Source organism: Cydia fagiglandana, chromosome 27, assembly GCF_963556715.1.
Source record: "Cydia fagiglandana chromosome 27, ilCydFagi1.1, whole genome shotgun sequence".
NCBI lineage: Eukaryota > Metazoa > Arthropoda > Insecta > Lepidoptera > Tortricidae > Cydia > Cydia fagiglandana.
The window spans coordinates 2371303-2397366 of record NC_085958.1 but is presented as its reverse complement, the minus strand read 5'-3'; the positions used below and the strand labels follow the sequence as shown (position 1 = coordinate 2397366).

Sequence of the window (26064 nt, the reverse complement as noted above, 5' to 3'; positions counted from 1 at the left end):
CACGGATTTCCACTTGCTACGATCCTGACATACCTACACGCTCGTCGGTTCGTTAGTTTTGCAGTTACTAATACCAACACCTTATAACTAAGGCAATACGCCTTCAGCTTATCCAGACTAGTAAATTTTTCGCCAATCTGATTAAATTGGCCGATCGAACCAGGACTTGCGGACGCAAACGCCAATTTGGCTCCCCGAATTCAACAGCCGATAATGACCGATAATACTTATAAAATGAGGTACGGATGCAAATATACCAATTTGTGAGGCCAGTATGTATTTTTGTTCTGGGGCATTTTTTCAATTTAGAGGGCTCTAATATCACCTAAAATCTAAAATTGGAGATTGACGCCAATTTTATTTCTGATCAAATCGACCGATTTGATCAGTCCCGTCTGGACACCACTAGATTTGTCTCCAACGATCTCGATATCCCGTAGCCATATCCTTTTGAAAATATGTTACGGTTGACGAAACCCTAAAACGCGATCGGCAATATTTTCTACAGTAGCAAACAAAATTAATATAATGACGATAAAATGATATTCATTCATTGATAAATGATAGCATAGTAGTTTCGGTAAACGATGAGTTAAACGAGCATACATCAAACCCAACTCACCATGAAGTTACATACGCTTTTAACAATATCCATGTATTTGGGTATTATATTCGCGTCGGAAAAATACGTGTCGACGTGGAACTCTCTAGAAATTTGCGAGAATCCGCCACTACCGTACCAAAAGGATATTCCTTTTAAAGCACATGTTGAAATATGTAATAACAGCCAAGGAATGAATTATCTACAAGGTCGTGTAGAAGTGACAGAAGATATTAAAGAGGATAATCATTATGCGTCATTGTCTTTCGGTTTTGAAACAGAAGACGGCGTCAATCCGATCTTTGACATAGATAAACTAAGATGTAACAGTTTTGTAGTCAAAGCGCTATTCAGTGGATCAGGGATCCCTTTTACTAAGAAGTGTATATTGAAGAAAGGGATGTATAATATAAATAGGGTGGATATTAATAAGTTGGACCATGCAATTAATGGGAACAGCGCGAGGAAATATGGTGTGTATGTGGCTACTCTAGCGTTCAATACGGATACACACACTATGGCTTGTTGGAAAGCAAGGATTAATGTCCAACCGGCTAGGAAGAGAATATAAAGATTTATTTTATTAATTCATTTTGTTTGTATGAATTAAAGATGCAACGGATAGTTGTTTGGCCGGATACCGGATATTCGGTTTGACCGTCGGCCTAATATCCGGTATCCGGCCGACGAATATTCGGCGTTCGGAACTATACCTACATTTTGGTTCTTCAGGCGCGCATTGTGCAGGTTTTGACCTGTTTCGTAGTTAACGATCGGTTTGAAATGAGTGCGCGAGCAAGTGAGTGGAATGTTTAAATTGTTTTAAAATAATAAACGGGTACAATTATGACCGTGACTGTTTCTTAGATCCAATTTGTTTACTTAGAAATCAAGCAATGTTACTATCCGGTATCCGGCCGGATAGTAGGTCACTATCCGGTATCCAGCCGGATATTAAATAATTGCCCGGATAGACCGGATAGTAACCGGATATCCGATGCATCTCTAGTATGAATCATCATCATTCTCTTGCCCCTGTCCCATTCACTTGGGGTCGGCGCAGCATGTCTTTCTCTTCCACACCTCTCTGTCGCCCGTCATCTCATAATTCCCTTGCGTTCCTTTAATATCATCTCTCACACAGTCCATCCACCTTTTCCTCGGTTTTCCTTTCCTCGTACTTCCTCCACATTCATTCGTAATACTTTTCTCGTCACATGACTTTTATCCCTTCACACCACATGCGCGTACCAAGCTAAGCGATTTGCCCTTAATTTTTTCTGTTATGGCACAGAGTAAATAATAATACTAGGTATATACAGAAGACTCACTCTCTAACAAAACGCGTCTGTTACGATCAGCACAGATATGGCCGATAGGTGGCGACAGCGCCACGCGCGGCTTATGGCTTTCCCCAAAATTGGGGTGGAACGGATGTACTTTTAGCTACCTGTAGCAAAGCGACGAAATCGCGGAGTGAGCCACGCCTGGTTATGGGTGCAACTTTCTGAATAAAGAATAATAAAGGCTTCTTTACACGATGGGATACTGGCCCACTAAGATGGGCCAGCGTGTTGAGAGAATAGTGCGTGTTGGATGGCTTATGGCGCGGCGGGATGGCGATGGGATGGCCACGGTGTCAGTTTTTCGTCCGCACATCAAAGGTAGTGGGCCAGCGATGGTGCGATTGGTGCGCATCTACACGTGGCCTATTCCATAGTGCGTGCACTCAATCGCATGGCCTTCTCGCCGGTCCAGCGCTAGGCCATCGTGTAGAGGAGCCATTACGTTGACATCATCCATGTTCCATTTAACCCTGAGATGTATCTGAGACCCAGAAGCACTTGTTTTATTTTTAAATTTGGAACCAGCTATTCTCTAAAGTTGTCAGCCTAGCTTTCGAGTTTTAAAAAGATACTGAGGATCGGGACACTTCGCGATCTATTTTAAAACGGCAAAGTCGACTTTACCGTCCATATTTGAGAAATAGCAGTTTGTGTTACAAGGGATCAAAATGATATATTTCCGTCAAGGGCGTACAAATCCTGAATGCAGCGATAGATTCTAAAGTAGAATCCTGAGCATAATGAAGGGATTCAAGTACCAAGCGCGCCCAAACGCGAAATAATTTTGATACCGTGTGACACATACTGCTTTCAACATCAGCTATGAGGAAAATAAAACAATCTTAGTGTTGACACAATCTGATGCTATAACAGATTATTTAAGCTAAAAAAATAATATACAAAAATTGTAAAAAAAGTGTGCTACAACAGAAAAATGTTACTTTGATCCCTCCTAGCAGGCAGGAAAAGCGCCACTTTGATCCCTCCTAGCAGGGAAGAAAAAACTGTTTTCCGAATAGGTGGTGTGAAAAAAACCATTACCTTAAAACGATCAAGCTTATCGAAGTCCACGTTGAAGGGTTGGCGGACCCGGACGGGGGAGGGGGGCCTCTTCGGCTTGATCCCCGGGTACTTCCACCCCATACTCTTGTATTCCAACTTGTGCGTGTCCACGAGAAGTTTCAGCTCCAATCTGATGTCAAAATGTGTACAGTCGCCATCAGATATATCGGAGCGGCCAAGGTGCTCATAAATATCTGAACACGCCTCTATTGTCAGGGCGTTAGAGTGCGTGTTGAGATATTGTGAACACCTTGGCCGCTCAGATATATCTGATGGCGACTGTATTTATAAATAAAATAACCCTTCAAAGTATAAGTAAATTAGTAATACCGGGTGTGGCCTGTAACACGAGCAAATAATTAAAACATAGATTGTACTCCTCAACTGGGGACACTTTTGTTCAACAACTTTTAAAAATTATGAAATATTTAGACTCCCTATTTTTCATACAAAATAAATATTATCTTCAATGGACGCCATCGCCACGCCATATCATTGTGATTGACGTTGCTTGTGAAGCCTTAAACATAACAAAATTCGCAATACATTGCGTCTTTGAATAACCTTTAAAGTGTATTAAAAATCAAACTACAAGTTATTTTCAAAAGTCGCTGAACATATGTTGATCAGTATGAGGAGTACAGCCTACAGTTAAATTTTTTGCTCATATTACAGGCCACACCCGGTATAATCTTTTCATTTGCCATGCTCTGAAAAAGATCCATTGTTCTAAAAGGTGTGCAGAAAATGATACCTTTCTGCACTAGATCAGTTTAGGTTCCAAGTACGATTTTTTTACGGTAAGCAATTAAAATTGGGGTATAAATGGATTTGTTAATACAATTTTCGTTCTGATATTTGACTCCCCAATTCATATATAACGGTACTTTTGCCTAAATTGTTAATTGAAAGCACCCTCAAAAAATACTATAAAAATTTATACTTAGTCATGATTAAAAAAAAACACATGCATTTTACTTTCCTCGTATTCGAAATGAAAAGAACAGTGTTTAACTCGAGTATCTCAGAAAGGTATTTCACCCTCGGACTATTGGCGCTCTCACTGCGTTCGAATGCCAAACTACCTCGGCAGAAATTAGTGCCTTTGATCCCTTGTTAAAAATTTACTTATTGTGCAGAAAGTTAAAAATATAGTACACAGAAACTTAATTACAAGTTTAAAACTATACACAGACTAGGAACAGGATGTTTTATAGCTAAAAAATGATCTCTTCCAGACAACCTTTGGGTAGCAGTAAAGGCAATTCAAACATTATATTCAAAAATTATATCGCCTATACAAAACTGTATAAAACTACTATTGATTGTGTGATATATGTACTTGGGGGTAGACGCAACTAGGTATGTAAATGTTATGTGGGTAGGTAATCCAAAAATCAGTTCTGTAATAAACGCCGTATGAACAGCACCGTGTTCCGTTACTTCATCCCCTAAACAACCCCCGTATACCATATTGGCGACGATTTCGAGTCTACGCGAAGTTTAACAGTGTCATTTACAAGTAAATATGGCCATTGGTAAATTAGAAGTGTTTAATGTTGAGTCGGACACCTGGTCGACTTACGTGGAACGGTTGGAACAATATTTCGTGGTCAACGAAACAAAGGAAGAACACAAGGTGCCGACGTTGATAACGGTTATGGGAAATCAAGCCTACGAACTATTAGTAACCCTGTGTACACCCGATAAACCGGCAAGTAAAAAATTCGTGGAGTTAGTGAAAGTGATGAGCGGCCATTTGCAACCGAAACCGAGTCTGTTAGCAGAGCGATACCGGTTTCGTAACAGGAAACAAAAGACGGGTGAATCGGTGGCGGATTTTGTTGCAGAACTCAAAAAGTTAGCAAAGCATTGCGTCTTTGGGACCCAGCTGACAGAAAATTTAAGGGATCAGCTAGTGTGTGGGTTTTGTGATGAAACAATACGGCAGCGGTTGTTTACTGAAGATAATATTGCGTTTGACCGGGCATTACAAGTGGCGGTAGCGATGGAGGCAGCGCAGACAAACGCAGCGGCAGTAGTGGAGGGTCGGGCAAAAGGCTTGGAAGGCAGCCCGAGTACATCGAGTGGTTGTCATGCGGTATCAGCGCAATCATGGCGCGGCAGGAGAGCCATGGCGTCATACCGAGCGACCAACAACAAGGAGACGCGGCCGCCTGGTAACAGCGCGTCACAACCTTTGGGGTCCAGGCGCCAGGACCAGGCACCTCGAGATTGGCGCCGCACCGAACAAGCAGCACCACGCACTTCATCGGGGCCGGAATGTAGTGTTTGTGGTCGGCCGCATGACTCATCGAGTTGTAAATTTGCAAATTATGTTTGTCGCGTGTGTAATCAGCCGGGGCATTTGAAGAAGATGTGTCCTAGGTTACAGATGAGCGTTAGTACACACAAGAATGACATACGAGACGAAGCAAACAGCGATTTCAGCGATGAGGTACATTTAAATGTTTTTAATGTAAATGATATTTACCAGTGTAAGCCGTTCATGTTGCCAATTAAATTAGAGGGAAAATTAGTCGAAATGGAAGTTGATACAGGATGTGCTATTTCTTGTATAAATGGGGACTTGTACTTAAAATTGTTTTCCCATTTGCCATTGCATAAAAGTGATATTTTTATGAGTTATTATACTCATGAGAAAAGGCAACCGTTAGGAAAAATTGTAGTAAATGTCATGTTTAAAAATATATGCAAACCATTGGACTTGTATGTAGTAGATCAAGGCAAAGGACCGTTATTAGGAAGGAGATGGCTACGTGAGTTAGGGTTCAAATTGGAAGAGTTGTCATGTCATGATGTCGAGGTCACTGCACGATTTGATTTGAATGAACTTAATTCCAGATACCGTGAAGTATTTGCGGAGGGGCTCGGGCGGTACACGGGTGGCGAGGTGAGTCTGCGGGTGCGCGAGGGCGCGAGGCCCGTGTTCCTGCGCGCGCGGCCGCTGGCGTACGCGCTGCGCGAGCCGGTGGAGCGCGCGCTGGATCAGCTGGAGCGCGACGGCGTCATCACGCCGGTAGACTCGTCGGACTGGGCCACACCGATCGTACCCGTCGTCAAGACGGACGGAACTATTAGGGTATGTGGAGATTTTAAGTCTACGCTTAATAAATGCCTGGAGGTAGATCGTTTTCCATTACCTAGAGTAGAGGATTTGTTAACCAAGCTAAATGGAGGGGAAAAGTTTACCAAAATTGACTTGTCCCAGGCATATGCACAGTTTGTCCTGGATGAGCGCTCTAGACCTTATACAGTTATCAACACACACCGAGGGTTGTATAGGTATAATAGGTTAATTTACGGGTTGTCCTCGAGTCCTGGCATTTTCCAGCGAAAACTGGAACAGATGTTTGCCGATCTTCCCAGAGTAGGAGTGTTCTTAGATGACGTTATTTTGACGGGAACGAACGACCAAGAGCATATAGAAACATTGCATAAAGTGCTAGACAGGTTGCAGAAGTTTGGCTTAAAAATTAAAAAAGAAAAATGCAAATTTTTCGCCACGTCGGTCACTTATTTAGGATATGTAGTGGATAAAGAGGGCATCCATACAAATCCGGACAAAATAAAAGCTATCGAGCAGGTACCTACTCCTACTGGCGCAACAGAGTTGCGAGCGTTTTTAGGTATGGTCATGTATTACGCGAAATTCGTTAAAAATATAAGTTCGACGTTGGCACCTCTGTATGCGTTACTAAGAAAGGGAGTAAAATTTGAATGGTCCGAACAATGCAGGGAAGCATTTTGCGAGGTAAAAAAATTATTGGCAAGTAGTACCGTATTAGTGCACTATTCTCCGGGGTTACCGGTGATACTGACCACGGATGCGAGTAGCGTGGGGGTAGCTGGGGTCATCTCCCATTTGATGCCAGACGGAAAGGAAAGACCGATTGCATACGCTTCGCAGGTACTTAACGCGGCCGAACGCGGATATTCCCAAATAGATCGAGAGGCTTTAGCTATAATTTTTAGTGTGAAGAAATTCCATCAATATTTGTATGGTCGCAAGTTCCTCCTTAAAACAGATCATAAGCCTCTCGTTGCCATTTTTGGCCCAAAGTCGGGTATACCTGTGATGGCGGCTTCGAGGATGCAAAGGTGGGCAGTGATACTTTCGGGTTATGACTATGATATACAGTACGTTAATACCAGTCAAAATGGCGCCGATGCATTGTCGAGGTTGCCGCACAAGGGGGACGTTGGGGAAAAACAAACGGAGTGCACTTACATTAATTTTGTTAACGATTTTTTACCTATCACTCACAAACAGGTTTGTGAGGAGGTAAAAAAAGATATATTATTGAGTAAAATTGTTTTATACTTACAGTCAGGGTGGCCCTCTCACAACTCGCACGCCGATTTGCAACCCTATTTCATAAGGAAGAACGAGTTATACTTAGACTCTGGTTGCGTTATGTGGGGTTATAGGATTATTATTCCACCGGGACTTAGGGAACAAATCCTTCAGGAATTACATGTAGGACACCTAGGAATAGTAAAAATGAAGGCCGTTGCCCGAAGCTACGTGTGGTGGCCCGGTATTGATGCCGACATCGAGGCGTGCTGCGCGGGTTGTCACACGTGCGCAGTGGAGGCACCGGCGCCGCCGCGCGCGCCAGTTAAGCCGTGGGAGTACCCCGGGGAGGTATGGACGCGGGTGCATCTCGATTTTTTAGGTCCGTGGCATGGTAAAACATTTTTGATTTTAATAGATGCGTCTTCTAAGTGGATAGAGGCTTTCTTAATGACAACCACTACAGGAGCGGCGGTGCTAAAAGTGCTAAGGGAGATATTTGCACGTTTTGGCGTTCCTAAACAGGTAGTTTCGGACAACGGGCCTCCATTTACTAGCAGGGAGGTGGATACCTTCATGCAATATTATGGTATTACTCATACTTTTACACCAGCATACCACCCGGCATCAAATGGAGCCGCCGAGACAGCTGTTAAGTTGTGCAAAAGGGCGCTCAAAAAGGCAGTTAGAGATCAGGTAGATGTGGAAGAGGCTCTTCAGGAATATTTGATGGCGTATAGGAATACTCCCCACAGCACCACGGGACAAACACCGGCCATGCTTCTCCAAAAGCGGGCATTGCGTTGCCGTCTGGACATGTTACGGCCCGGTCGCGGGCTCGAGCAGCGTGTGGAGGCGGCACAAGAAAGGCAGGTGCAGCAGGCGGGGGGTACAGATAGGGCGTTCCGGATAGGAGACCTTGTGTGGTTTAGGGATTACAGCTCGGGGGAGAAATGGCTTAAAGGGAAGGTGGATAGCTTGATAGGTTCTAGGACTGTGTTAGTGGTAAAGGAAAACGATTTATCAACTAGGTTTAAGAGGCATGTAGATCAAGTTAGAGCGAGATCACCAGTTTCCGCGTTGGCGTGGCCTGGTCCGATGGACCATCCGGGAATCACCCAACTACCACCGATACCACCCGTGCCGTCGTCAGTGCAGAGGCCTCGTCGGAATATACCACCGGTCGATCACTACGGTGATCCTTTTTTATATTAGTGGACTGACACTATTTATATATTTTTGTATTCTTTCTTATCGATTGTATTAAATAAGTTTAACTGTTAGCCCCTTACGGCATGTAATAAAAACAAAAAAAAAATATCCATTTAAATTCGAACTTTAATATCGGTCTAAATAATTAAATATCATAGCCGCCATATACCTATGGCTTAGTATGCGGTAAAGGGTTAAATAAGTTAAGTATTTAATAGGTATAGCATAATTTAAGTGTAAGGGTGTGATATATGTACTTGGGGGTAGACGCAACTAGGTATGTAAATGTTATGTGGGTAGGTAATCCAAAAATCAGTTCTGTAATAAACGCCGTATGAACAGCACCGTGTTCCGTTACTTCATCCCCTAAACAACCCCCGTATACCATAGATTGAAACAATATTAAAATTGGAATAAATGAATAAGTGACAATACCTATTATTCACCTTATTCTTACGGATATTGTCTGAACCACAATTTTGTTTTGTTCCATAACATGTGACGCTGCGTCTTACGTAAGCGAACAACTCGCGAACGCGACGCGGCACGGCGCGGCGGGCCCAAGGCGTTCGCGTTCGCAACGAGATCGCCCACGTGGGACACTTCTATAGGTATCAGAGGATTAATTCACCCCGCGCCGCATCGCTTCGCTTCGCGTTCGCGTGTTGTTCGCCTACGTAGTACAATGCATCAGTGAAAGTAATACCTCATAAGCTCGTCTACATATCGCCTGCATTCAAGATGGAGCTGGTTCATCAATTCCTCGCTCATGATGGCACGGATGTAGCCATACACCACCTCGCCGTCCAACTCTGGCGAGAAGCTATCGTAGAAGGACCAGCAACCGTGGTAGCGCTGCAGAACCTAACATAAATCATTAAAGTTTGTAATCTTGAGAAAAAACAATTTATCAGGGTTCTATAATCTATTGCCAGGGTTCTATATAAATAAGGCCTCCCTATTATTTCTCCACGTATCCCTAATATCCCTATCCCCTGAAGTCTCTGTCAAAGGCATCAAGCTCGTCCCGCCATCTCTGACGAGGACTGCTGTGACGCCTTACAATCCGTGGGACCCAACGGGTGGCTGTTTTGGCCCACAGGTCATCCGGCATACGGCAGACGTGTCCCGCCCAGTCCCATTTAAGCTTGGCGGCAGTTTCAGCTACGTCAGTGATTTGCGTTTTGGAATGCAGTAGGTATTGTATTTTTAATGCGATCGGGAATTTCGCTAAAACATCCTTATCAAGTAGGTAAATAGTCTTATTCACAAAATACCTTATGCAAATCCTCCATATTGCGTGACTGCTTAATCTTGTAACCCGGGTCAAACAGCGGGTTACCTCTCAACTTGTATTCTAGTTCGGCCATCTTCTTTTCTCTCTCTTTCTCGGCTAAAGCCTTTTCTATGGCGTCGAATTTCGCTCTCTTCTTCTCTTCTCTCAACTGGATATAAAGGAACTTGTAAATACGAGTAACTAGATATTATAAGAGGCTGAACAGTGAACACAAATTACGTCATCTATTTTTGATGACTTTTGCCCCCCTAAAATCATCCAAAAATCATGAATGACCCCGTTTCCTCCTGCGTCATGCTGCCGTCATCCGATGTCCAGACAGACCCCAATTATGGAGGGGGGGCTAATTTGAAATGACGTAATTTATGAATAGCCCCTAAGGCAATTAAAAACGGTACCGTTACGTTCCAATTCGGCCCGCAACGCAATATGGCCCTCAGATAAAAAAGTTTCGAGACCCCAAGGCAACAACCGGTTACAAGACAAGTGTCAAGTTACAGAAAGTCTTGGGCGAATTTTTAAGGCATTTGACGACTGGTCTGGCCTAGTGGGTAGTGACCCTGCCTATGAAGCCGATGGTCCCGGGTTCGAATCCTGGTAAGGACATTTATTTGTATGATAATACAGATATTTGTTCCTGAGTAATGGTTGTTTTCTATGTGTTTAAGTATTTATATATTATATATATCGTTGTCTGAGTACCCACAAAACAAGCCTTCTTGAGCTTACCGTGGGGCTTAGTCAATTTGTGTAAAAAATGTCCCATAATATTATTTATTGATTTATTTATATCACCATTTCTTTAGTTTTCCCTTTGGTAGCAAGTCTCAATTTCTCATCTGCTTCCTGCTTCTCTTCAACAGTGATATACTGCTCGCTTATCACCAGAATGGTGCCGCCTTCCGCATCATACGGGTAAATGGGAAAGAAGCCATACCCGTAAAACCTACGCAACAAAAAAAGTAAAAAAAAACGTTTTGAAACTGAAATAAAGTTGTATCCAGACGAGACAATTTTTCGCCAATCTGATGAAATTCTCCGATCGAACAGGGCCGTGCGGACGCAAATACAATTTGATTCCCCGATCACATCAGTAGGTGCGGACACAAAAATGCCAATTTTCATAGTAGAATGCAAATTGGTGATTTAATTTGTGTACGTGTGGACGCTAGATGGGATTGACCAATTATTTTCCTGAACAAATCGACTGATTTCGTCAGTCCCGTCTGGATACCCCTTAAATGTTCGAATACGGCTGTGTCTCATTTCAATCATAGACAGAGAGAATCATACTATCTTTGTCTTACACTAGTACTAGCACCTAAAAGAAAAGGATGAGTATATTACCATTCTTTAAACCACTCCCGTATATGTTCGGTGATGTCTTCTATCTGTAAGTCTCTCTTCAACCAGATCAGCCTAGTGTTCTCTCTGTCCAGCTCTTCCATATACTTCTGTCTCGTTCTCTCGTTGGTGCGGCGTCGCAATGAGTATATCTGTAATTATGTACAATATTTGTGACATTATCTATGAAAAGGGACCTCATATTGTCGATGGCGCTTACGCCATTATTAACGATGCTCCGATATGAATGTAATGTAGCGCGCCGCCGTGCGGCGTAAGCGCCATCGACAATAAGGTCCCTTTTCATAGATAATGCCCTTTTTTTTTCAGAGGCTGAGTTCAAGTCTGGTGAGACTTGGACTTGTGTGCAAGACAGCAATTTTTCCAATTTTAAGTTTCCTTACTTAAATAATAAATAATATCTAGAAGACATATAAAACCATATAAAAACTCAAAAATGTGTGTTTTCCCAGAGATAAGACGATATTAGCTAGATAAGACGATATTAGCTAGATTCGATTCGGCCCCGAAAACCCTGATATACCAAATTTCATTAAAATTGTTACAGCCGTTTCCGAGATCCGGATAATAAATATATCTAATATTACAAGGCTCAAAGGGCGTAAGGGACAAAATGGCAAAAATTTGTTATGAATGCAATTATACTCAGTATTTTTTTTCTATCGAATGGTATAGTTAAACTCGATATCTTGAAAAAAATGTCAGTTAAGCCCTATGAAAAATCAATGCTTGAACACAATTTTCCAAATCATTTTGGCGTATCTGCTAACTTAAAAAAATCTTGTGAGACATTTTGGCGTAACTCCCAACTTTGTGTATTATATACAAGTATTGTCCGTTTAAACTGTTTAAAATTATAAGATTAAGTTGTATCAGCTCACAAAATAAGTTTTTGGCAAAATTTAATTTTGATAGGTACAAGCTTTTATAGCTGACTGTACTTTTCTTACGACAGACAACTAATACTCATCGAGACAATTCTAAAAATCCCTAACACAATTAGGTTTCGTTGTTTTATCACAGAGTTCCTATGTCCACCTCCTATCTCCATCATCAGATCATCTCGATCGTACCATAATATTGCATTGTCATCCGATTTATACATGGATGCAAAATTTCAGCTCAATCGGAAACCGGAAAGTGGATCAAATTTGACTTGCAAGATTTGATTACAGACTGACAGACAGACAGACAGACAGACAACGGTCAGGTGAAACTAAATAAAAGCTTGTAATAATGGAATGGCCTTACTTTCTTAGACTCTTCTTTGAGGTCATGCCCTCGCCCTTCGCGCCACGGGTCTGGAATTATACCCAATAAAATATCCCTCCTATAGTCACGCATTCTTTGCCTCTTGATCTCCATAAAGCGCCTAGAAATAAACAAAATACACCCTGTCTCTGACCATGGGGCTTTAGGAATATTTTAAAAGTAAATTATGTAGTCAGTACATTTACTGTCATCTTTCAACATACGTGGTGTGTCTGACCATGGGGCTTTAAATCCAGGGCTTGATTTTACTCGCTTTCATACACATCATGTATGTTGAAAGATGGCAGTTAATGTACTGACTACATAATTTACTTTGACAATATTGCTCTATTTCAAATTTTCTTTGTTACCTACTACATACCTATACTATAAATGGAATTGGGCGGGACATGTTGCTAGGCAGAGTGATGGCAGGTGGACTAAAATGTGAACAGAATAGTGGCCGCTTTCAAATGAAAGAAGCGCCTGGCGTCCATTGGCTCGTTGGGTGGACGACATCCGGAAAATTGCGGGTCACTTCTCGATGAGATTAGCTCAGGACAAGTGGCGTACTAGAAGAGAGGCCTATGCTCAGCAGTGGGCGATAAAGGGCTGATATGATGATGATGACATACCTATACACCCTTTGGACGAGGGTCGCGGCTGCGGTCCTCAGGAACTCCGGAGCAGGCTTCACTTTTTTAGCAAAATACATTCGTCGCCTCATACATTTGGCTGCGTAGTCTCTCATGAAATACTGTCTGAAACGTAAAGGGGCCCGCCCTGATTAATAGTCCGCCGGACGGTATCGGCCTGTCAGTTGTTCGGAACTGTCAAAATTTTGTTCTAACTGACAGGCCGACACTCGGCGGACTGTTAATCAGTGGGCCCCCTATTAACTCTCGCGTTTCGTAGACATATTTAATTACACAAACGGGTCTACCGCGATATAATTTTGTTTTTACCTTAAATTCCGACGTTTCAGCTGAGTTGCATTAGGTGTTGTGTGGTGGTGTGGGTGTGGTCAGGTGTGGTCTTTCCGTGACCACAGCTGGTGCAACTCAGCTGAAACGTCGGAATTTAAGGTAAAAACGATGAAATTATATCGCGGTAGACCCGTTTGTGTAATTAAATACTGTCTGAAACGTCAATAGAAAAGTGGAAGTGTTGAAATACGTGCTTTTGTGTTTTCTTTGTATTGTACAGTCAGCAGCAGAAGTTGCTAAGCGGGCGAGGTGTTCAAAATTACCTTAACACACTCTTATTTTCTTAGCAGTTGATAGAAATTAAACCACTATACACCGTTTCTACCTAAATATTATTGTGTTTTAAGCATAGGCACACAGTCGAATATCACATAGGCAACGCCATATTGCCCATCGAAGACAATACTTTTTATCAACCTTCGTGGTGTAACAACTATTTAAACAAAAATATATGACGCTGTAGAGTCACGTTCCGTAATTTTAGAGCCATTTAGGGTTCCTAGCTAAATTGGACATTCGATAGCGTATGTATTAAACAACCAATATAGCTAGCTAGGAATACATGGCAATATAGAGGGTAAGGTACAGATGTGCAAGTTGCGGAAAGTTTCCATAAAAATCTATACATTCTCGGAAATTTCATGAAACTTTCACTAGGAAATATGGGAACCTTAAATTTAAAATTGGAAAGTTTCAACTCTCATAAGTACAAAAATGTAAGAAATTTTCCGAATTTTTCCTACGTTACATTTCCGAAATATTTCGCAATTTTGGAAAGTTTCTTTAGGCATATCAGTAGGGTAAGGTTTTACCTATATCGTTCATGTGATTGGATGATGGTGGCTCGTATGTATTCCTCGGGTACGACGATAATTGACTCTTTCTTCGTGGGAACTGTGGGAACTGCAACAGGCAAATAAAGATAATAATAATAAATAATAACCCCTTAACAAGGTCGCCTGTCCATATTGTGGGTGGACGTCCTACGCTGCGCTTGCTAGTCCGTGGTCTCCACTCGAGCACTTTTCGACCCCATCGGCCATCTTCTCTGCGTGCAATGTGGCCTGCCCATTGCCACTTCAGCTTGCTAATCCGGTGGGCTATGTCGGTGACTTTAGTTCGTCTACGGATACCCTCATTTCTGATTCGATCACGTAGAGAAACTCCGAGCATAGCCCTCTCCATATCTCATTGAGCGACTTTGAGTTTTGAGATGAGGCCGATAGTGAAGGACCACGTTTCGGAGCCGTAAGGCATCACTGATAACACACGTGATCATCCATCCTTTCCTAAACATGTTTTGATTGGCGAGTGTGATTCTGAATACTTACCTTCGGCTACGGCCTCTTCGCTGCTTAGTTGCCGGTTGTACAGGGCACTGGTGGATTGGTGTACCTGTATAAATAAAGAGCCAACAGGAGTGGTCATTTCTCCATACAAACGTACTCGACTGTTTCCTCCGTGGGTTTTGAAGCTAGAGCAATGATTTTTTCAACACAGGTTAATATTGTCAATATCTGTGTCGGACCGTTTAGCTTTTTTGATATTTTTGTTTTTTAAGGCGCTAGAGCCCTTCAAAAATGACCAAAATGGCCTAATTGACTATGCCGCAATGAGAGGCGTGGTATTCAAAACTGATATCAATTAGCCAAAAAAGCAAAACGGTCCGACATGGATAATTTCATAATCATTTAGATTTCCAAATTTGGTTACGATTGGTTAAGTTTTGGAGGAGGAAACAGTCGAGTACGAAACCTCGATTTATGAGATTTTTACGCAGGTGTTTTCGCCTTGTCCTTATCGCACTAGTTTTAGGAGCCGCTTCCGTTAGCGCGACGGGTATATTTACCTAAAATATTTAAATCTCAGCTCCTATTTCGTCTTAAGATTATATTGAAATAAGGACGGAATAGTCCCTATGACGGAATAAGCCACCTTAAATTTTCAGCTAAACCTGGAGGCGAGGACACAAGAATACCAATTTTTGAGGCTAGTGTTTGCAATTTTTTTTAAATTTAAAGCACTCAAATATCATTATAAATAATTAAATTGGAGATTGACACCAATTTCTTATCTGCTCAAATCGGTCAATCATCCCGTCTGAACCGACGTTGAAACATATTTAATTACCTACACAAAAGGGTCTACCGCGATATAATTTCATTCTTTTTATACCTTTAATTCCTAAATTTAAACTTTAAAGGGTAGCTGCCATTTTTTTGTCTATCCCGACCATTTTTATAAACGAATTTCGGGTAGTATAGTGGTGTTTTATTAATATCATAGTCTAATAAAACATGGTCTTCTCTTCCCAGAGTGACACAGGCCTACGTCACACTAACATGGCCGCTATATATAGCGCTATCGCATATTATCATATAGCGCTGTCGCATGATGACGTAGGCTTGTGTCAGTCAGGTGACCTAGAAAAGACGGGAAGAGAGTACCAGGCGGAGTATATTATTATACCATGATTAATATCTCCGATGATATTTGTTGGGACGTCAGTCTTTCCGTGACCACAGCGGTTGCAACTCGGCTGAAACGTCGGAAAGTTAAAAAACAATGAAATTATATCGCGGTAGACCCGTTTGTGTAATTAAATATGTGTACAAAACGCGAGAGTTTAGACTTTAGAGTGTTACGTTGAAACATATTATTCTTAACCTCTAGCCGCCCAGAGACCTATAAAAAGGTCTCCTGTTCCATTCTAATTTGAACTTTGTGTTGACAAAATAAAATTTAATTTTGCTTGGCAAGGTTTGACGTATGGCCGGCTAGAGGTTGAGCTAAAATAAACGGCTTGAAACCTTACCAAAGTTGGCGCAGCCATCCTCTTTATAGATTCCGCCCACATTTCCTGAAGTATTGCTTCTATGGAATCTTCTCGTGTCTCCATCGCGAAGTGACATGGAACTACCACCTGTATGGATAAATCATCACCATCATCATATATTTAATAGTATGACTCTTGTCGGTGGAGCAATTTCCGTTTTTGGCGGTCCTCTGTCTTCTCTTTGACAGCCTGATACGACACGACGTTGATTTTTTCCTTTATTTGATTAATGTACGCTCTCCTTCCTTCTTCCTCTTTGCTTTTTAAACTTGCCCTTCTACGATGTTTTTGATATATTCGTCGTATCGTATCAGGTGCCCAAACAGATAAGACACGTAGGGATATATATGTCGGCGGCCGATCGTAAGATCAGGCATATCGTGAAATTCCTAGGCATATCGTGAAACGTGAAAATCTTTGACCCGTTCCCTGAGTCGACGGAGCGCTCCTATCTCTGGGCAGTTTGCCCTTCGGGCATCTAAAGCAACCTAACGAACCTATCCTACCTATATATTGGTTTAATGTCACTATCGTCAAAACATTACACAGGAACATTACGATCTGCCTGATCTTACGATCGGCCGCCGACTTATACACTTTACCTAGTGATGTCCCGATGAGAACGTTCTCGTTTCTAAGAATTCCTTTCCGAAGAAATTTCCGGAAATTTTCCTACTTTCTCTAGAACGTTCTCTAATAAATAAGTTATGAACAATCTTGATATTTTTTTAATGGAATGACATATTACTTTAGTTAAAAGAATGACATATTATTTTGGTTATTTTTATACCTTTTGTTTCGAATAACTTGTTTTATAGACCGATCGCTTAAACGAGTCCTCGCCTGCGCGGTACGGGGGCGACGGGGTGGGACGACTAAGGGTGGCGGGGAAGGTGCGGGCGGGTGTACGCCTGCCGCCCGCAGCATTTCTCTGAGGGGCTACCGTGAAAACCGAAATTCGCTAATTGCGAGGATCTTTCTCCTTCACTCCAATGAAGGCGTAATTAGAGCGACAGAGAAAAGTTCCCGCCATTTGCGAACTTCGATTTTCGCGGTTATAGCCCTGTTCTCTGGAAAATTTCGAGAACGGCACATCGTTAACTTTACCTCAATATCTTGAGGAGTGAAATGCTGCTGCATAAGGGCGGCATCCACGTAAATGTAGTCGTTCACTATCAGCAGCACTAGCTCCTTCCGCAGCTCATATAACCTGAATAATAATATACATTTGAATAATTATACTGAAATGAGGAGATCCGTAAACGAACTAAAGTCACCGACATAGCCCACCGGATTAGCAAGCTGAAGTGGCAATGGGCAGGCCACATTGCGCGCAGAGAAGATGGCCGATGGGGTCGAAAAGTGCTCGAGTGGAGACCACGGACTAGCAAGCGCAGCGTAGGACGTCCACCCACAAGATGGACGGACGACCTTGTTAAGGCCGCCGGAAGACGCTGGATGCGGGTCGCTTCCAACCGGTACGAATGGAGGTCCAAGGGGGAGGCCTATGTTCAGCAGTGGACGTCTTATGGCTGAAATGATGATGATGAATTATACTATTATTGGGAGCCTATAATATCCCACCGCTGGGCAAAGGCCTCCCCCCTCTTTTTACAGTCTTCCCGATCCTGTGCAATCTCTGACCATTCCTTTAAAAAGGAGTCTAATCCTTTCGGTACCAAAACTGATGTATGGAGGCAGCACTCTATGTACTTGTTTCTCTATGCTAGAATTGATTGCTGTCCAAATCTGCGATCATATAGTCCAAATATAATATGTAATTATGTATGACTATGACTGTGTGTGGTATGACATTGGCACCATACAACATTTTCAGCTTCTGCTTTGGAGCTAAAGATAAGATCAGATTTATTGTTCAAGTAGACATATTACGCGGCTCCAACCCTTTAAATCCCCCCTCAATTGGAGGAGGGTGTCCCAATATGGGACCGGTAACAAACTCGGCATCGACAGCGAAGCGTCGGCGGCGGTGGCGCGAAAATTGTGTCGGCGGCGGCGGCGCGCCGGCGCGGCGCTCATATCTAACTCGCCGGCACTCAGTGACCGAAGTACGTATTTTTTATGCAGGTGGCTGTGGCACGAGCGGTTTTACTTAACAATAGGCAATAGGATTAGCCGTCGAGCTCTATTAGAAACCTACAAACTATACCGTCTCATGATAACCCTGATGATGTCAGCAATGTACGGAGCGCGCTGTAACTGCACGCTGTCCAGATAAGACTGGTACATCCGGTTTGCGAGGCTGCAGTACTTCGCGTACAACCCCCCGAGCACTTCCGGAGGAATGCGACGCTCTTTGAGACGGAGACCTTTCGCTGCTTTCGTCTGAAAAATATAGTGCCTATATTTCATTTCTCTACCGAAACCGACATCGCGAATTTATTACCTATTACCCTTACACAGAAAATGGACTAGCCAACATTTTTAGGGTTCCGTACCCAAAGGGTAAAACGGGACCCTATTACTAAGACTTCGCTGTCTGTCCGTCCGTCCGTCCGTCCGTGCGTCCGTCCGTCCGTCCGTCTGTCACCAGGCTGTATCTCACGAACCGTGATAGCTAGACAGTTGAAATTTTCACAGATGATGTATTTCTGTTGCCGCTATAACAACAAATACTAAAAACAGAATAAAATAAAGATTTAAATGGGGCTCCCATACAACAAACGTGATTTTTGACCAAAGTTAAGCAACGTCGGGAGTGGTCAGTACTTGGATGGGTGACCGTTTTTTTTTTTTGCTTTTTTTTTTTTTGCATTATGGTACGGAACCCTTCGTGCGCGAGTCCGACTCGCACTTGCCGGGTTTTTTTTTCGCAATTTCGTACCTAGTTGGTCACATAGTAGAAGTTGTTCAGTGTAATCCCATGGCAACCATGGCAACGGGAATGCAGTTATTTTTTAGCCAACCTGTATAGTTTTTTACGGGGCTCGGAACCAGTTTTTTTATCCCAAAATAGCCCAATATTTTTAATAATTTTATGCTCTTTCCGTAGCACTGAACTGATTTAGGTAACGACTTCGTATTATTAGATTGACCCATCAAAAATGAAATAATAAACCAAAGAACGTAAAAGAACGTAATAATACCGTTATTTTTTGTATGAAGGATACACCGGTTCCGAACCTTGATTTCTTACGCATCGTGCGTAGACGAACAACACACGAACGCGAAGCGAAGCGATGCGGCGCGGGGTGAACCAATCCTTTGATACCTATAATAGAAGTGTCCTACGTTCAGTGTTGCCAACTTGGCATAAATGATGCCAGATCTGGCATATTTTCACTCGCTTTGGCACCAAAATTTTCGATTTAGCGTCTGGCATATTTTTTAGCATAATTTAGTCTAAGCCAAGTTTTCACCAACTTGGCAGCAACAATATGCACCATCGCCTTATGTGGTTCATATTTTCATATGAATTTTGACTTTCGTAGACGGATGGACGTCGACGGACCATATAAAGTTGGTCAAGCAGATCTTGTCAGTAGAAAAAGGCGGCAAATTTGAAAAATGTATGTGCTTTAAGTGTAATTTCAAGTTAAATTTTAGCATTCTTCAAAAAAGTCTGGCATAATTTTGGCATAATCTAGACATTAGTCTAGCATTTTTTCAAAATCCGAGTTGGCAACACTGCCTACCTTCGGCGATCTCGTTGCGAACGCGAACGCCTTGAGCCCGCTGCGCCGCGCCGCGTCGCGTTCGCGAGTTGTTCGCTTACGTAAGACACAGCGTTACCTGTAATTCTTTGTCCTTCTCCATCAAAGCCTTCGTCTCCTGGACAACCCGCACCCATTTCCGATGAGCCTCGATGTACAAGGTTAGGTTAGAAGGAATCGGGACCGGCATTTTTCAGGCTGGCAGGAATAAGTATTGTTTTTAAGAATAAGGATAAGAATGAATACATATGGGCAGGGGTCGGACAAAAAGTGCGGATGACGTAAAAATGACGTAATCTTGCACACAGGATGATGTTTGAGTTTGTATTTAAACTTCAGTGTGACATGTAGTAACAAAATAGTATTAATGAAGTAACAAAATAATCGTAAATAAATCCATGGAATTAATAATACAGGTGGTAGGGTGATGTAGTGAATAAAATAAATTTCAGTAAACTTGTTACCATAAGGTATAATTATTTCTACGTTTCCAATATGTTTGGTTGTCTCCAAATGTCTTTTAATATTGCTTACCTTCGTTGGTATATCTTGATTACAGCAAGAGCAGTATACGTGTTTGTCACGTACCTCCAAAAACGAAAATTGCCACAATATTCGAGTAAAGATGACATTTTAGAGCGTTTTCTTATACATTAGTAAATATAAATTTTAGCTAAATATAATCGTAAAGATACAATAGCTAAACAATAACGAAGTCAATTTATTGTTCATCTGATTGACAATGTGTCAGTCAAAAACGTACTTACTCATTTCAAGTGGCGATATTGTTTAATAAAGAGGTTGATAAATGATAAGTGATAATTGTTTATGAAAATCAAAAATACTATTTGAAATCATCCTATAAGTGGTTTGACGTCATCCGCACTTTTTGTCCGACCCCTGCATATGGGACATTATAATGTTTAATTTCACAAACGGGTCTACCGCGATATTATAATTTCATTGTTTTTACCTTAAATTCCGACGGTACAGCTGAGTTGCACCAGCTGTGTGGTGTGGAAATTTTTAAAAAGGTAAAAACATATAAATAAATAATTTTGAACTTTCCACGGAATTTCGAAATTATTAGAGATGCAACGGATAGTTGTTTGGCCGGATACCGGATACCGGATGTTCGGCCTGACCATCGGCCGAATATTCGGTGTCCGGCCGCCAAATATTAGGCAGGCCGGCAGGCGGAAATATACCTACATTTCGATTTTTCAGGTGCGCATTGTGCAGGTTTTAAGTGTTCTAACCTGTTTCGTGGTGATCTTTCGCGTGGACTCTTTTCTAGGTTCGAAATTATCGCGCGTACAAGTGAGAGGAATGTTTAAATTGTTTTAAAGTAATAAATGAGTACGATTATGACCGTGACTGTTCCTTAAATCCAATTTGTTTACTCCGAAATCAAGTAAACTTACTATCCGGTATCCGGCCGGATATAAGTCACTGTCCGGTATTCGGCCGGGAATTTTAATAACGGCCGCATAGGCGGGATACCGGATACAAACCGAATATCCGGTGCATCTAGAAATTATTTCAAAGGCTTACCTTAATCACAAGGTGGTTCTAAACTTTTAAAGGTACAAACAAAGGCCAAGATCTGCTAACACTAGTTTAACTTTCTTATTTAGTATTTCATTCTAATGCCATTATATATATCACGTAAAATAAAAACTAATCCTATAAAACTTGTTACTAAAAATTATTTGGGTTTAGTTTAAATTAATTCTTGATGTTTTGGTGTATATCTATATCTAATCAATTTAAAATTACTTTACTAGTTTTAAACAAGTATATTTATATTCACTTTTTTAATAACGAATATTTTGAAATGTTATTTATTTTAATATTAACAAGATTAACATAACAAATAATTTCACAAGGGGCTTACGAATAATTTTACATTCACTGAAAATTTTGAGATAACGTGAATTTAGAATTTCGACAATCTAATTGTCAGACATATCTGACAGTTCATTCTTCTGTCAAAGTTGCTGATATGTTGTTGACATTTTACAGCTGGTCAAGCAAACCTTTGTCAGTAAAAAAAGGCGCGAAATTCAAATTTTCTATGGTACGATATCCCTTCGCGCCTACATTTTTCAAATTTTCTACCTCGGAGTAATTAACAATGGAGCCGCCATTAACAGGCGTTCCCCTCTATCGAAAATAGGCGGCCAATGGTCAACCATATGTATGGACTGACGTTTCTCTGACATGACGTACCTATACATTTGATGTGCCCCTCCCCCGCAAAAAACGGCAGACTATTTTGTACCGAAAATTTTAGACATGTCGTCTCCGTTGTTAATTACTCCGAGTTTTCTACTGATAAGCCGCCGCCGCCTTTTTCTACTGACAAGATCTGCTTGACCAAGTATATTTACTGACTTATCATCATAGACTTATCCAAATAGAAGGCAAATAAATCGTGACTACTTTGAAAAAAACTCGTATCTTGTTCTGTCAATAAAAATAAAAATGTGGTAACTATGTATGGTATGCATACAGAGTTACTGCGTTTTAACTTTGAGTAGCAGTGCGAGATACGAGATTTTTTCTAAGTAGTGACGAAATATTGCTTTATATATCTCTTGCACACGGTGCACGTGACTTACGCATTCTGGAGTTATAGTATGGCAAATATATAGTTGGTCAAACCAATTTGTCAGTAAATAAGAACAAAGAAAACTATACTCATCCTTTTCTTTTGGGTGCTAGTACTAGTGTAAGACAAAGATAGTATGATTCTCTCTGTCTATGTTTGAAACGAGACGTCCTTTGACAAACTATACTTACCTATAGTTTCATAGTAAAAAGACAGTAGAAAAACAAATAAATAACTTATGAACTAAATACATCTATAAATAATACTAAATTAAAACTAATAACCCTAAATATATCTAAAATAAAACAAGGAATATAAAAACTACTCAAAGAGGCCTCCCCGCGCTACCCCCGGCGCAAAGGTGCCCATCACACTCGCTGCGTTACCGCGTTGAATTGCGATGGACAGCCTTTGCACCAGGAAAAACCCGGAGCGCGGGTCAAGGCCCCTTTCTTGCATGCGGAGACCTACTTCCCTAAGGCTCACTTGCACCATCCCACTAACCCGGGGTTAAGCGGTTAAAGAGTTAACTTAGTGTCAAATTGTACTTGTATCCATGGCAACTCCAGGTTTAATCGCTTAACCCCGGGTTAGTGGTATGGTGCAAGTGGGCCTAAGGAAGGTTTTTGCCTCAGCGCACCAACATCCGGACGTCTCCACGGCTACAGGGACGAACAGTGGCCAATTTTATAAAGCTACAAGTTACAATTTACAAGCGGAAGTCTCGTTCTGACACATAGGGTTAGAAAGAGATTTCCGCTTGTAAATTGTAACTTGTAGCTTTATAAAATTGGCCGCAGGTAGTCGGTGAGTGCTGCGTATTTTTGGTGTTTATGGAGGTTTTTCACCTATAGTTTGCCAAAGGACTGTCTCATTTCAATCATAGACAGAGGGAATCATACTATCTTTATCTTACACTAGTACTAGCACCCAAAATAAAAGGTTGAATATGGTTTTCCTGGTTCTTACTGACTGACAAATTGGTTTACCCAACTATACTAAAATACTCTTTGAGTTATAGGTAGTTTACTAGCGGCCCGCCCTGGCTGCGCATGGATTACACAAAACCTTAGTAAATTATACCTTCCTCAAGAATCACGCTATTGATATGTGAAAACCGCATGAAAATCTGTTCAGTAGTTTTTGAGTTTATCGCGAACATTCATACACACAAATAGACAGACGCGGTGTAGTCAGTCATCTAGGAATTGATATATTGTATGTAAATAAATGATTTAAATATATATATAAGGTGCTACTTTATTAGTTGCAGATATTTATACAGCTGATGGTACTCGGTTCCTGGAGTATATTTAAGTACTAGCTGTGCCCGCGGCTCCGCCCGCGTGGAATTCGGTTTGTGTCAGTAAGCTGCTAAATATATAAAAAATAGTAAATTACATTACGCTGTATTTTATTATTCAAAAAATTATAACATTTATAATTTCCTGCATGATAATTTCCTAAAATAATTCTATCTTATTGTTTCATACTTTTTAGAGCGCGATTTGTAGTAGTCCGACTACGCCCGACTCTTTTAGTATGAGAAAGTCGAAGTCGCCTGGCTTTGGACCGCGTGCAGTGCGCCACATACGTCGGGCAATTCCCGACTCTTTTAGTACCTATGAGGGCGCCGAAGGAGCCCGGCTTTGGACCGCATTCAGCGCGCCACGTGCGTAGGGCTTAGCCCGATGCTTTGAGTATGAGGGTGCCTTCGGCTCCCATCTTTGGCAAGCGTACAGCGTGTCACGTACGTCGGGATACGCCCGACGCCTTGAGTATGAGGGAGGCGCCCGGCTTTGGAACGCGTACAGCGTATTACGTACGTCGGTCTACGCCCGACACTTTTAGTATGAGGGCTCCGAAGGCGCCCGGCTTTGGAACGCGTACAGCGTGCCACGTGCGTCGGGCGTAGCCCTGAGTATGAGGGTGCCTTCGGGGCCCAACTTTGGCAAGCGTACAGCGTGTCACGTACGTCGGTCTACGCCCGGCTCTTTTAGTATGAGGGCGCCGAAGACGCCCAGTTTTGAAACGCGTACGTTACGCCCGACGCTCTGAGTATGAGGGCGCCGGAAGCGCCCGTCTTCGGAACGCGTACAGCGTGTCACGTACGTCGGTCTACTCCCGACGCTTTGAGTATGAGGGCGCCGAAGGCGCCCGGCTTTGGAACACGCACAGTGTGTCACGTACGTCGGTCTACGCCCGACTCTTTGAGTATAAGGGCGCCGAAGGCGCCCGGCTTTGGTAACCATACAGCGTGTCACGTACGTCTCTTTTAGTATGAGAAAGTCGAAGTCGCCTGGCTTTGGACCGCGTGCAGCGCGCCACGTTGTCGGGCTACGCCAGATTCTTTTAGTATAAGGGCACCGAAGGCGCCCGGCTTTGGAACGCGTACAGCGCGACACGTACGTCGGGTTAAGTCCGAAGCAGTGCCGGATTAAGATATTTTGATGACATAAGCATTTCTAGACCATGGTGCCCCCTCTCCCTAGGGTCATTAAGATTACATTTTTTTTGGTAAATTGAGTGAAGTTCATTGCCGCATTACAGCTGAGAATGGAAATCAGTTACATCATTTTATCTCGAAAATTGACAGTGCCGCAGCAGTAATCTTGCAACAGAGTACCTAATGCTGCTGCAATCGCCACCCGAATGTCACCTTTATCATATCTTAGGTTAGAATGTAATTGAAAACGCGAGCGAAGCGAGCGCGAAAATTTTTGGATATAAAAACGCAATTTGATAGACAGTTGTACATTTTTACTTTTAGTATGGAAATCAGTCACATCATTTTATCAGGAAAATTGACAGTGCTGCAGCAGTGACGTTGTAACAGAGTAATGCTGCTGCAGTCGCCACCCGAACGTCACCTTTATCATATCTTAGAAAGTGATTGAAAACGCGAGCGAAGCGAGCGCGAAAATTTTTCGATATAAAAACGCAATATGATAGACAGTTGTACATTTTTACTTTTAGTATGGAAATCGGTCACATCATTTTATGACGAAAATTGACAGTAACGTTGCAACAGACTAATGCTGCTGCAGTCGCCACCCGAATGTCACCTTTATCATACCTTAGAAAGTTATTAAAAACGCGAGCGAAGCGAGTGCGAAAATTTTTCGATATAAAAAACGCAATTTCACTTTTAGTCCCAACCAGGCGCGAATCCAGAATTTCATACAAAGAAGGGATGGGACAATTTTCTATCAGCCTAGCTTCGCATAGGGCTCGATATTTAAGGGTTTCAGCGGGGTTGTTTTCATGCATAAAAGATGCAAGAAAGCAGAGCTTGGAATTGACCAAGTGAATTGAATTGGCGAAGTGTGAGCAAGGCAGTAGGCCCAGCTGCGAAAGAGGAAAGCTTGGATCCACGCCCAAGTGTAATTAAGGCAGAAGATCAACTTTGCCGTAAGGCAGAAGGCCTCGCATAAGACCTAACGCCGAACCGCAAAAGAGTGAGAGAGAGTGAAACCCAGATAAATAAATATATACCTACATA

The 26064-nt window shown here is 42.1% G+C and overlaps 1 protein-coding gene across 1 annotated transcript in view; it reads right to left on the bottom strand.

The window, feature by feature from the left end:
• LOC134677797 (IQ and AAA domain-containing protein 1-like) overlaps positions 1–20156 on the bottom strand; it is a 40862-nt gene extending 20706 nt beyond the window's left edge. The window contains exons 1-13 of the mRNA XM_063536224.1: positions 20028–20156; positions 18445–18620; positions 17382–17484; positions 16254–16361; positions 14770–14833; positions 14251–14341; positions 13088–13213; positions 12453–12573; positions 11184–11332; positions 10632–10782; positions 9817–9984; positions 9246–9403; positions 2989–3139 (exon numbers count right to left, since the gene is read on the bottom strand). Coding sequence (XP_063392294.1) covers positions 2989–3139; positions 9246–9403; positions 9817–9984; positions 10632–10782; positions 11184–11332; positions 12453–12573; positions 13088–13213; positions 14251–14341; positions 14770–14833; positions 16254–16361; positions 17382–17484; positions 18445–18620; positions 20028–20138 — 1677 coding nt within the window. The 5' untranslated portion in view covers positions 20139–20156. The remainder of the gene's footprint in view (positions 1–2988; positions 3140–9245; positions 9404–9816; positions 9985–10631; positions 10783–11183; positions 11333–12452; positions 12574–13087; positions 13214–14250; positions 14342–14769; positions 14834–16253; positions 16362–17381; positions 17485–18444; positions 18621–20027) is intronic.
• Positions 20157–26064: the final 5908 nt, after the last annotated feature.